The 13794-nt window shown below is 46.0% G+C and overlaps 1 protein-coding gene across 1 annotated transcript in view; it reads right to left on the bottom strand.

Annotated features, from left to right (window-relative positions):
- Positions 1–728: 728 nt before the first annotated feature.
- Positions 729–13794, bottom strand: part of fbxw4 (F-box and WD repeat domain containing 4) — a 49335-nt gene continuing 36269 nt past the window's right edge. Inside the window, exons 7-9 of the mRNA XM_080741151.1 lie at positions 3301–3441; positions 1399–1540; positions 729–1291 (exon numbers count right to left, since the gene is read on the bottom strand). Coding sequence (XP_080597277.1) covers positions 1157–1291; positions 1399–1540; positions 3301–3441 — 418 coding nt within the window. The 3' untranslated portion in view covers positions 729–1156. The remainder of the gene's footprint in view (positions 1292–1398; positions 1541–3300; positions 3442–13794) is intronic.

Raw genomic sequence — 13794 nt, 5'->3', positions numbered from 1 at the left:
TCTTTTCTTTTATCATTATGGATGGATTATTGTATTCGGTCCGAGAATTCCTTCCCAGCAAAGTGAACCTGTTTGATAAAGTAGATCTGTAACCAAGTATAAATCTAACTTAAAACCCATTTAGAACGGGTACACATTATGGTGTATCATTATTTTATGCTTTAACTATTTTAGAAAAATCGTGAAAATTAGATTTTTGACCCGATTCTATAAGTGTCTTTTGAATCCTTTTAAGATTTTTAGAAAAACCTATGTTTCTATGTCAGCAATCTGGCTAGCCATCGTCAAAGAAAAGGTCCTTTTCACTTAACTGGAGCTCAGTTAGTCTGTTCTTGAGAGACTACTATGTCAGTAGTTCTCAAACATTTTCATGTGAAGGACCCCCAAAATTATATTTATTTGGCCACAGACTCCCATCTCAAAATATTTAGTTCCAGGGACCCCCCAAAAGCAGAATTTGAGTTACAAACGTTCGCTTTGAAAATACATTTATTCAAAGATTTTCACGACTTTTTTCAAAAATGGCAGATCTACAAGCTCACAGCGTGTTGTCAACATGCTCAGGTCCAGGTTCTTGCAAGTCATGCTGCTATATGCACAACACGATATGTTGGAGTTGAATTCCTTCCCCAAATGTATGAACACCTCCACATTTATTAACAAAATACCACATTTATTGACAAAATAGACAGCTTTATTCAAATAATACAGTCTCACAGACTGGCTGGTGTGTGTGTGTGTGTGTGTGTGTGTGTGTGTGTGTGTGTGTGTGTGTGTGTGTGTGTGTGTGTGTGTGTGTGTGTGTGTGTGTGTGTGTGTGTGTGTATTCCCCTCTGTGAGAGTGTGTGACTATACTGTAGAACTTGCTTCTGTGTGGGTGACTGGTGGCTCAGCCAATTGGTAGACCGACCATAATGTTCCTATGAGCACAAGGAACCGGGTTCAAGTCTTGTCTCACATGTCTCTCTCCTCTCTGACCTTGTTTTCTTGTCTATAGACCGATTTCTTAGAGCGGAAACCATAACTGCACCGCTTTGCACAGCGACCCCGCAGCTACATGGCAGTGCTCTGGAAAACGGTCCATACACACTCCTATCAGATAAATAAATAAGTTAAATATAAAGAAATACAACATGTCCTTCTGTGAGGGTGTGTGTTATCTGCCATGGCGCTGGGCGTGTTTGAAGTTCATGGAGAGAAGGGATGTGGCCAGGGCTGCATACAGGTGAGAGTGGTTGAACCTCAGACAGTAGACCGGACTGCTAGTTGGGTCTGACGAAAGCTGGAAAAACTACAAGAAAAAATTGGAAAAAAAAAAAAAAAAAAAAAAGCACCGTTATAAAAAAAACTAATGAGAGTTGTGTAGCTTTAAAAACGTACACACACGCAGAAGCACACCTGTAGGCAATCGTTCTGCCGTTTATCCCAGAGCCGCACGACACCATAGTAGGCGGAGCCACTGGCGATCATGTGATTTCCATCTGTCTGGATGCAATAGAGTGCGCTGTCATGAGGCTCCTCCCACTCCATCACACACTTCCTGTTTGCTCAGAATAGAATAGAATAGAATAGAATAGAATAGAATAGAATAGAGAACAAGGTAACTTCATTACCCCCACACAACGTAAAACATTTTCACTATGCTAGAATTGGAGTGAAAAAGGGTTTCTTGTATCAAGAATGTTGAGCACGCTATCACTTTTCTTAAAAAGAAGACATACAGAAATACTGTACTGTAAATAATATCACGACAACATAAAAATAAACAGAGGTTGTGTGTGTGTGTGTGTGTGCGCGTGTGCAGGCTGCCTGAGTTAGTGGGAGGGCTAGGTTGATAGAGGGGAAGTATTTTGGGGGTTCTGCCAATACGGATCGATTCTCCATTAGTGGGGCATCATCAATAAGTGATGGGGAGGGACCAGGCAGACAGCAGGGCAGCAGACACGTCTGGACTCTCTCACACACACACACACACACACACACACATACACAGTACACACACATGCGAGCGCGAGCGCACGCGCGCACACACACACACACACACTACACACACTACACACACACACACACACACACACACACACACACACACACACACACACACACACACACACACACACACACACACACACACACACACACACACACGATACCTACAAATACACAACCGAATGTTTGCTGTCCACTGAGGTTGAGGTCACTCCTTGTCATTGTGTCCTCAAGGTGCCGATGAGAGCCCAGAATAACAACACAACCCACTAACATATACAGCTTACTTTTCATCTCCACATTCACAATACATGACCTGTCCCTTAGGGGTCAATACAGTTTTGGATGAACACTGAATGGAATTAACCTGAATTTAATAATAAAGGGATGTCTGCAGTCCACCAAGAGGGTGTAGTTTTTGTTCGTTTTTTTTATTTATTTTATTTTTATTTATTTTGAATTGGAAAGGAATTGTTACCATCTTCCAGTTCCCATTTTCCTTGCCAGACAAACCTGGGAGACTTTTGAGAAGAGAGCGGGTTGATTTGAGGTGTGTGTGTGTGTGTGTGTGTGTGTGTGTGTGTGTGTGTGTGTGTGTGTGTGTGTGTGTGTGTGTGTGTGTGGGTGGGTGTGCGCGCGCGTGTGCGTGGGTGGGTGTATGAGTGTGAGAGATTGTGTGTGTGTGTGTGTGTGTGTGTGGGTGTGTGTGTGTGTGTGTGTGCGCGTGCGTGCGTGTGTGTGTGTGTGTGTGTGTGTGTGTGTGTCTCTGAATTATTGATGTCTAAAGAGGGGTCCCCCACAGCCTTCCTCCATCAGTACCCCGATCCCACCCCCTTTCACTAAACTCCCCAGAGCTAGCTGCCAATCAGATCACATTTGTCTTACTTGACTGATCCTTCCCCGAAATACAGTCGCCCCCCCCACCACCACCCCACCGCCCAAGCCAGACCTCACCACCCAAATCCCCTCATTCCCCCAAAAATAAGTGGAGCCATGTTATCGCTCCCTGCCTGGTGTAAGCCAGGATGTCGGCATCAATGTGGGCACCATAGCCCTCTGAAGAGTCTCTTAGTGCCCTCCCTCTCAGTTTTGGAAAAATAGGGATTAACCTTAGAATCCCTATTCTGGGTAAAACATTTGGTGAAACATATCTACATGCTACAACGTGATGCGTTTCAACGCATTGTGAGCTTGTAGCTACTTTTGATATTTGATGTTGAGGGGAGAACAAGTTGTGGATCTATTATTATTATCTATTATTCCACTGCTGGAAGCGGGATGTTGTTTTGATACACGCGTACGGTGCTGTACCTGGGGCTCAGCCGGAGGTCCCACAGGCGGATGTAGGTGTCGTAACCACAGGAAATCAGCTGGGAGGGAGACTCGAACACCATGTCCAACACACCTGCACCGCGGCGAAGTGCTGAACCAAGGACACACACACACTCTGAGCTGGTGGAGAGACGGGAGAAAGAGAATGAAGGAAAGAGATGGGGGGGGAAGGGGCAGAGAGAGATAGAGAATAGCAGATAATGTAATAAAAGAAGTGAGATTACTATCACACAGAGAGAGAGAAGGTGAATTATTGTGTTTTTAAATTTTGCGTTAGGTCGTATTATTGTGTAACCTGATGTATTTGATTTGTCGGCCAACTGGCCAGGTCTGTGATCTTTGGTCCTATGAGAGATTTGATCTCCAGATACAGTAAATCAGAATATATATATATATATAAAAAAAAAAACATCATAAAACAACAGAACAGAGGGCTTTAAAAAGGGGGAAGCCCAAAACCATGGGGTCACCACTGTAGCATGTTCAACTGTACACCATGGCTCAGTCTTAAATATATACTGTGTATAGGCCTGCCGGCTATTGACATCTCCAATACAGGATGTCCTTTAGTGTCTACGATGAGGATGTGGAGTGTTGTGTTACACCCCAGAGCCACTCTGCATTGTAAATGAGCCTGTAAACCTCATTGATGTTGGGGATACTTTCATCACACCTGTCTCCATGGTCTTTAACGTACAGTATATACAGTATGTACGGTTTGTGTGCGTGTGTGTGAGAGCATTATACTTTATTGTTCGAGCCTACCCTGCACAACGCTCCACATGTATAATGTACTAGAGTTAGACTCTTCTCCCTCCTGGCTCACAAACTGCGGAATAAACTCCTTCTTGCAGTCAGAGCTGAGCTCAAGACTCAATCCCAACTTTCCGCCATAGTTTTAGTAAGGGAAAGTTAGCCAAGTGCTGGACCAATCTGGGAACTAAATCAGAGAGAGGACGAGATCATTTAGCGACCTACAACCGGGTCGCAACGCGGTCGGTTGTTTTCAGCGACCGGGTCGCAAAAGCTACCAACCAGGCCGGTAAATCACCGACAGTGCCGCTAAATCAAGCGACCGGGTCACTAAATCGAACGACCGGGACGCTAAAGCCACCTACCGGGACGCTAAATCCATCGACTGGGTCGCTAAATCGACCAACCGGGACGCTAAAGCCAACGACCGGGACGCAACATCTTCCGACCGGGTCGCTAAATCCACAGACCGGGACCCTAAAACATCTGACCGGGTAGGCAAATCCAGCGACCGGGGTCGCTTTTCCACCGACAGGGCTACTAACCCTAACCCTAACCCTAACCCTAAACTCAGTAACCTTACCTCAGTAACTAACCTGCCGACGCAACCTCCCGACCGTCGGTAGATTTAGCGACCGGGTCGGTCGATTTAGCGGCGCGGTCGGTGATTTACCGGGCCGGTCGGTTGATTTAGCGACCCGGTCGCTCGATTTAGCGACCCGGTCGCTGAAAACTACCGACCACGTTGCGACCCGGTTGTAGGTCGCTAAATGATCTCGCTCTTACTGCTAAATCATTACCAATAGCTTTCTTCACAAATGTGTTCATAAAGGTGTCTACTATCACCTCTGAACTCCCTTGGGAAACATTGTGGGAGCCAATCAAAGTTGGGGGTATCCCGAGGGCCTGGGATTAAAGGGGGAAAAATAAGAAATGGCCAATATGAGCGTATGAGGTATGTAATTAGGGTATTTTTGGGCTGCTGAATCCATTCCAACCATTAGCTATCAGTAAAAATGACTCCTTGGCCATAAAATAGCGTGTGTGTCCGTCCACAAGACATAATATTGGCAATTTAAAAAATGGTTGGAGTAAGGTTTGAATTCATGAAAACTATTCAAGATCAGGCGGGTAAGCGCACATCATGACACACAGGATAACATGATACAATCTGACACGGAACACTCGAACACAGGGTTTAAAACATAGGGACTAATAGGACACAGGTAAACTCGAATGACATGATTAAGGCCTATTTTATGGCCAAGGAGTCATTTTAACTGAAAACTCATGGTTGGAATGGATTCAGCAGCCCAAAAATACCCTAATTACACACCTCATATGCTCATATTGGCCATTTTTATCCCCTTTAATCCCAGGCCCAGGTATCCCAATACCCCCAACTTTGATTGGCTCCCACAATGTTTCCCAAGGGAGTTGTGATTGAAAAAGTTCAGAGGTGATAGTAGACACCTTTATGAACACATCTGTGAAGAAAGCTATTGCTAATGATTTAGTTCCCAGATTGGTCCAGCGCTCGGCTAACTTTCCCTTACTATTTAAAGACACAAAATCCAACCTGGATTGGGCAAGTTTATGTTTGCCTTAGTGATAACATGATAGACTAAATGTCAATGAGTTTAGTGTCCAAAAGGGAGTTGTCTCCTTATAGCCTAGCTACTCTGGTTGCACCGTGTGATAACTTATACAGAATCCTTTATTACATCCCTTCCCCCATTGCCCCATGCCTTTTTCATACTCGCGCACAACCCTAAAACATTGTCACCACATGCCCCAGACAGAGAGAAAGATGGAGAGAGGCACAAATAATGAGTCTGAGAGAGAGAGAGAGAGAGGGAGGAAGACAGAAAAGACAACGTACAACTGGTAATCACATACTCTTTCAAGGCTGTAGGTAGACATTTAACTGCATACATCGCTATTATTATTATTAGGGCATGCCTCCTGGCAGAGATTTGTGTTTTACTGAGCACACCTTTCTAGTTGATTTAAAAAAAGAAATGCCATATTAGTGTGCTCATATAGAGTAGATGCGACTGCAATTTAGTATAGTTTAGTTGCACACCAATTATGTTTAAAGACTTTATCTTCTGCAGTATTATCAATAAATCAATAAATATGTTTCCTAACACTGGCTGTAGAGAGCACTGCCATCTATTTAGACTTGGGACACCAGAAGAATGTTATAACTTGCTGGTTGTCATCTGGGATGAAGGACCCTGGAACTAGAACATTCTAATACATTTAAAGCGTATTTTTATGTGGGCTAGTTCAATGTTTTGTCCAGTGTCCCTCATTAGATTAGAACAGATATGAGGAGATTAGATTAGACACACTACTGACCTACCTAGTGGTAAAGTGAACCACACTGGCTAGAAGACCACCCAGAACAGATCAAAGCAGAACGTTACTCTCCTGAATATATCTATTTAAATACATTTTCCATATGTTTTACGTGATTAAATTGCCAAGGTGGTCTTTATTGTTTTTTGTTCGGCTCCTCAGATATTGTTGCAGCATTAGTATAAAACTAACTAGTATAATCAATATACTGTAACTAATCCAGAGATGCTATCAGTGAGATTGGATTGATGTTACATTACACTGCTTGATTAAAAGGATGTCTCCTAGATAGGTATACAGTTAATAGGCTGGTAGTATAAGCAACATTATGGAGGGTGTGTGAGAATTTGCGAGGAACGTGTGTGTGTGTGTGTGTGTGTGTGTGTGTGTGTGTGTGTGTGTGTGTGTGTGTGTGTGTGCAATCATGCAAGAGAAAAGTGCATATGAGTGTGCATGAGACAGAGGAAAGGAATGAAGGAGGGAGGGAGAGAAAGAGAGAGTGTGCGTAATACATCAAGTTTGTGCGTGCAAGCTGATGCGGTGTGACTTGCATGTGTGTGTGTGTGTGTGCGTGCACGTGTGTGTGTATATATGTGTGTCTAACACACAGCACCATGCTCTTGTGATCACAGTCCTCTCCTGCTCTGTTCCTCCGTCTCTTGTTTATTGGAGAATAACTTGCCCTCGGCAGGGCGGATTATTGCAGAATAACTGTCTCTTTGTTGCCGTTTAATTCCCTCCATGACCGTGACCATGTGCGACTCTCGCAAGTTTGATACCTGCCCCGTAGCAACTATTTAAAGGGGGCCGCCAGCCCTAGCGACCAAGTCCCCTGGCCCTCCCGACTCGTGCCCCCCCTCCCTCGTCCCTGAAGCCCAATCCCCGGGGGCAGGCTGGTAATCCCCCCACCTAACCCCAGGGGGCCTTCTTATTGGACCAGGGCTTTCCCTGTGGGGCGCCTTATTGGATGAGAGCTTTCTCAGTGGCGGGGTCTCATGACTAAGCCCAGGCCAATGGGGTGTCCATGATGAGGCTTGGCCTGTGTCTGTGTGTGTGTGTACGTCTGTGTGGGGTAGCGGCCCGCTCATTTTGCCCTTACCACTAAAGCCCAAAGGGGGCTTAAGCGCATGCTGGACAAAAGAGAAACTCATTGAGGGCCAAAAGGGATACGAGACCATTCATTCATAACTTAAATAATGATGTCTGGACGAGATCACAGCATCGGCCGCTCAGGGCCTCCAGGAAAGGTAATGGGGTCAATTCAGAACTGTATCTATACGCCGTGTCCCAAACTACTAAGACCATGAACAATTACCCTCTTGGGATTCAATAATTTAATCAATCAATGGATTGATAAGGCAACTTTTTTTTCAGAGTGGACCTCAAAGGCTTCCATAGATATGAAGGGGAGAAAGGAAAAATGTGATGTGAGAAGTGAGAACCAGTCCAAAACACACACCTGAAGAAAAAGAAAAATCCAGGTTTCCATAAAAGCGGTCCTGACATCTGTGCAGGGATGTTAAAGCCAGTAATAGCACCGTGCAATGGGGGCCTGCGAGCGGCGCACAAAAACAGCAGGGATTCTCAAATTGTTAGGTCAGCGTCTTTTATGGGGCCGCAGATGATTACAGGATGGAGTAAAGTGTATAATCTGTCAGAATGACTGTATCTGCTGGGTGAGTTGGCGGGACGGATTCTCTGATCTGACCGTGCTTTCCCCGTGTCACACGTCTGTCTGGGCCCATGGCATTTCCACATACCTGAGATCAGGCATCACACTCGCTCGCCCATGGACTGGGGAAAGTGTCATGTGGGCAGACAGTACAGCACATTGTTACAAGCTTATAGTCAAATTAACGCTGAGGACTCTGATGTGTAAAACATAGTGAGTCATTACCATCGCGTCTCGTCTGTTGTGGAGAGGACCTCTAGTGACTTCAGAGAGCAGATTGCAATCATGGGCAGTTAAAAAACAAATCACAGGGCAGTTCATGTAGGTCACAACAAATCGTCTCAAAATTAATGGGAATGTGGTGTTGAGTGACGTCTAAGGGATGTTGTCACATCAAGACTGCAACCTTTCCCATTTCACTTTAACATTCTTTGCAGTTACATAATGAAGGAGGAATCCAGAAGCGGTAGACAGTATAGACAGTAGACACCAAAAACAACATGATGTATTCTCATCTTTGATGTGCGATATCTGTGCAGCACGGACGCAGGCAGGTAGCAGGTCACTGAGACGTGTCATTGAAATCGGCTCATAGACCCTGAGAGCCTTAAAACCCAGGCACGAACCATTATTGGGGCTTCTAATACATTGGTGTGGTCGCTTTACTGTCACGGCATGCCGTCGAGGCTGAGGGGTCTAACGTTTGGACAAGTGAGAGGTACAAAGGTCACTGGCAGAAAAGAAAGAGGGAGAGAGAGAGAGGGGCGCATAGTATGTGGGCAACCTGCAAAAGACATCACACGGGCAGTATAGTTGACAGAGAAAACACTGTTGTTGTAGATGCACAAGGGGATGAGAAGAATACCTTTTTCCTCCCTGTGGAATCATTGCTTTGCTGCCCCATGCTCTAAGATTGCAGGAGCATGAATGGTAGCAATAAATAAGAAGGCCTCTCTGACATAAGGCGTCTATTTACAAAAATAAATAAATACCAACTTCTAGACCTGGAAATCACAAAAGAGGTTCTACTACCACAACTTTATGCAAAACATGTGCAGACATCAGAGACATACTGTGTCACTTTGTATGATCAAATCTCTCAATAAAAGGAGTACAGTGAGTACATCAACTCTTAATTTCTCACATAGCGGGCAACAACGCTGGTCTGCAGAATTCTTGATTGAAAGTGAGTACCTGCTATGCATCCCTGCCTGAATAATATCTCTTAGTCTTATTCCCTTTCTGCTCCTCTACTTGAACCCATATACTGTACTGTACCCTTAGCCTCAGAGAGAGGCCGTAATCTAGCACTTACTGTACATCTTACTACCATTACTTCAATTTTTTACGTTTTAGAGGTAAATGTATTTTCTAGGTTGACAGGTATGTGGCAGCTGATGGCGAGGTCATTATGTTTGGCTGTTTCTAATGCCACCCCTCTCTATGATGCACAGCCTCTGATCCCATTCCCACCGTAAAGTCTAGCAATTCAGATGTATGAACGACTTGGCTGTCTGACATGCCATACAAACCAGTTCTCAAGAACTGTGCAGAAGCCTTAACCACGAGTAAAATGGCTCAAATTGAAGACGTTACATGTACTTGCCGCTTGAGACTGAGCTATAGTTTCTGAGCTGACGTGGACTCCAGCAGGTTAGGCAGCTATGGTTTGGGGTAGGCAGACTGGCGGCCTGGGGGAAAGCGGGGACTTAACGATTGTTATGAAGGGACTGCCGGCTGTGTGACACAGGGTGTAAGTCCCGAGTTAAGCTTGTCTGGTCTCACTACAGGAATCAGGGTGGCTCTGGGGGCCACACACACACACACACACACACACACACACACACACACACACACACACACACACAGACAGACAGACAGACAGACAGACAGACAGACAGACAGACAGACAGACAGACAGACAGACAGACAGACAGACAGACAGACAGACAGACAGACAGACAGACAGACAGACAGACAGACAGACAGACAGACAGACAGACAGACAGACAGAGACACACACACACACACACACACACACACACACACACACACACACACACACACACACACACACACACACACACAAACACACAAACACACACACAGTGAGGAGCAATTAATGAATTGGCAGACTTTTCAACAACAAAAAAAGACAAGAAGCTAAGGGCATTCTCTCTCAATGTGGGGACAGCTTAAGAAAAAGCGGTGTGTGTATTTCGTTTTTGTTAAATAGAAAAGGGTTGGTGGCTCTTGTGTGGGTAAGTCTGTGCACTAAACAGCAGCCTGGGGACGCGCTACGCCCCGCTGTCAAAAGCCTGCAGACAGGTAGAGAAAAAGGAGTCCCACTGGGGTTTTCAGGCCCTAAAACAAACAGCGGACAGAGGAGAGCCATGCAACTCTGCAGGCCCCGGGCTCCACCGTGGTTCACTGTAGGAGCAGTGGGTGGCTTTGGATGGGGAGGCGGGAGAGGGCGGCTGAGGGTGCCTTCAGCGATGGCGATGTCAGTGGCAGGCAGGCACCGACGGCAAAACAATGACTACCCTCAAAACATCAGACACACATGCTCGCACACACTTTCGCAAAGGTTTCACAAGGGTTCGCAACCAAAAACAATACCGCCGCAATTTGTATTACAGAGCGACCTCCCTAATGCACACATTTAACCCCGGTTCTTTTCAGTGTCAGAAATGCAAGGAATTCAACCCGATGTTTAAAAGGAGGGTCCTTTTTTAATGGAATGGATGGTGAGGGGTGGGGGTCTTGGGAGTCAGGAGCAACGCTCAGGGTTTACTTTCTTTGATGCCCCCCTCCCCGCCCTGTTTAGCCATGAGCGAAGGCGAGCGTGAAGAAGAAGTCGGGGAACTGCTATGCCGAAGTCGCCACTTGTGTGGGACTACCCCCCCCCCCCCCCCCCCTCACACACACACACCCCACCCCTACTCTGTACGACTGATCAGAAGGCTCTTTGTGGCCCCCAAGATGAAAAAGACACAGAATTAATTGTGACGGTGGAGGAGGAGAAAGAAAATGAAATGTGTTAAATGAAATTAAAATCAAAGCTACAAATGAAAAGCTGAATGGATGCCTGGGCTGCCCCCAGCCCCCACCACCACCACTACCACCATCCAATCCCAAATCAGGAGGAACCCCAGAGTAAAATAGGGAAAGTGTTTTGACTTGCAACATTTAAAAAGGGGTCAACAAACAGTGATCTTTCCATCAGTGAAGGGGGGAAAAAAGGCCCACACGCTTCTTGTTTCAATCGGTTTCATTCTGTCAATCAGATGGTTCTTGGTTAAAGCTACAATCTGGACCTTTATTCTTTTTAAGAATACAATGTTATTTTAACTCAGTAGCTCACCTGCATGGTAGAGCATGACTAGGGGTTTGAATCCTTGGCAGTACCGCCAGCTTGACTGAGCGTTACAATGAGCACAATTGTACGTGTTAGCAGGAGGGAAGGCGGGTAGGGAGGTCGATCTCTGTCACTGCACTAGCAACTACAACAGGTTGGTCAGGACGCTTGTTCAGCGGGAAGCTGAATTAGGAGCGAATGTGTGTCCCCTTCCACACGTGTCACGCCCTCCTGGTGAAACTCATCACTGTCAGGTGAAAAGAAGCAGCTGGCGAGGTGACTTCACGCGTATCTGAATGGACACATGCTCGTCTACACCCTCCCTATTGAAGCACCCAGTAGTCAGCAGCGACAAGGGACTACAGAACATCATGTTACAGTACAATATGTTAATACAATACAACTTGCACAACCTGCATTAGTTGGAGGTGGTCTCCCTATTCTTCCCTTGAGAAATATTGACCCTGGTGTCAGGTATGACACCTACTGGTTGAAAATGTCAGTAAAGTTATTTGAAGCAGACGACACACTGGATCTGACACTGTAGATGCGCTGCCGCCATCTTCATTGTGTTTCGAACATTGTTGAACACGTTGTAATTACCTCACTCTGTTGGGAGAGGGCGACAACAACCATGAACAGATTGCAACTTTAACCGATGGTCACCAAATCTAAAAAAGAAAAGATAAAACACACCACAGAGGCCTGGGTCTGATTCCTTTAAAGATGCCTCTGACTTGGTTGGGCGCTCTATTAAACACACAGGGCAGTGTTCAAGGGTGGAAACATTGCAGGGGATTGTGTACCGGTGACTCCTGTTGGTTCTGCACCTGTTCAGCGGGGAGGCGAACTGGGGAAGATGCTCTCCCACTGGAACTCCTCACTGTCGACTCCATGTGTACTGGAGGAGGAATGTGCTTGTCTACAGCCCAGACCTCCACACAGAAACAGTGGTGGTTGGCAGTGACAGGGGCCGCAGTGCTCAATGAGGGGGATAGGCACGGCAGTGAGTAGTAAGAAGTAGTTTAAAATGTAATTAAAAGAGAAAATTAACAGTGTAGATAATTAATATGAGCAGCGTATGCATACAAGGAGGTTTAAACTGATTGAAAGAACTCAATGGCTGTGATAACTTAACAGCCCTCTTCCCCTGGCCTTTTTGAGCGGTGGTCACACCGTCTCCTAAGAGTGACTTTGTCCGTATGTTACTATGTTACAATCTATGTTACTATGCTGCAATACCGCTGGTGACCAAGTGGCGATGTTGTGTCACACAGCACACGTGCGCGACTGCGCGCGCACGCACACACGCAACCCTGAAATAAACTGCTACACACACACTTCCACGCACACACATGCACCACCACTCACTTCAAACTTGGTACAATTGTACCTCAGCTGCACTTGTGTAACTGGGTAAAAACCTGTTTGGCTACAGCTCTCCCCTTCTCCCATCCCTCCCCCTCTCTCTCTCTCTCCATCTCTCTCTGTCCTCTATTCCTCTCTCCATAAAGATAAAAAACAACCCACCCCATGCCTTGTCCCGTAAACATCTAAAAAACAAAACGTCCGCCTCTATTTTCTGCCGACAACGTGGATGTGACAAATCATTCCTGGAAGATTTTTGTGGTCGTCCTCTGCTCTCTGATCCTGCTGGCGTACGGCTGCGGCAGCAGCTGTTTTCGCTGGCTGTTGTTTGGAGGCTGCAGGTGTAACTGTGTCTGTGTTTATGATGTTTTGGCTCGTGTGGTTCCCTGAATCAAAGCAAGGTGCGGTTTCTCTGCTAATGCACGAGGGCTGCAGAGGTCGATGCTGGTAGCCAGCATAATGTATAAAGTGTGTGTGTGGCACGCATGCATGTGTAGCTGATGGTGGCAAGCCTGGATAGGAAAATGTGTAAGTTGCGCGCAAAGCGATTATCGGGGAAAGAGGATGGTTTGTTTCGCATGCATGGTCTGGTAGGATTTGTATGTATGCGAGTGCACGAGCGTGCAAGCATAGGCCAAGTAACACACTTACGGTAGAGACCTCAAGTGAAAACAATGTCAAACAGTGCACCCCCATGTACCACCGCCACCCATCTGTACAACGACTGCCCACTCCCTACCTGGTATGTGCCTCTCAGCTGATTATCAGATGGAAAACACACAATGGGGAGTGTCTGTGTGTGTGCATGTGCCTGCGTGCATGCTTATGCAAGGAAAGTCCTGAAAACAACATGGGATGCTCAGCATGAGGACAAGTAAGTCAAGCAACTGATTCACGACAGAGTTAACGTATAACTGAAGTTAAGAGGTTTCCATGCCGTTTAGCTCTGGGATGAGAG

The sequence above is a fragment of the Nannobrachium achirus genome, assembly GCF_963921795.1.
Source record: "Nannobrachium achirus genome assembly, chromosome: 13".
Classification (NCBI taxonomy): Eukaryota; Metazoa; Chordata; class Actinopteri; order Myctophiformes; family Myctophidae; genus Nannobrachium; species Nannobrachium achirus.
Note: the sequence above shows the minus strand (reverse complement) of the source record. Positions and strands in the feature narration are given on the sequence as shown.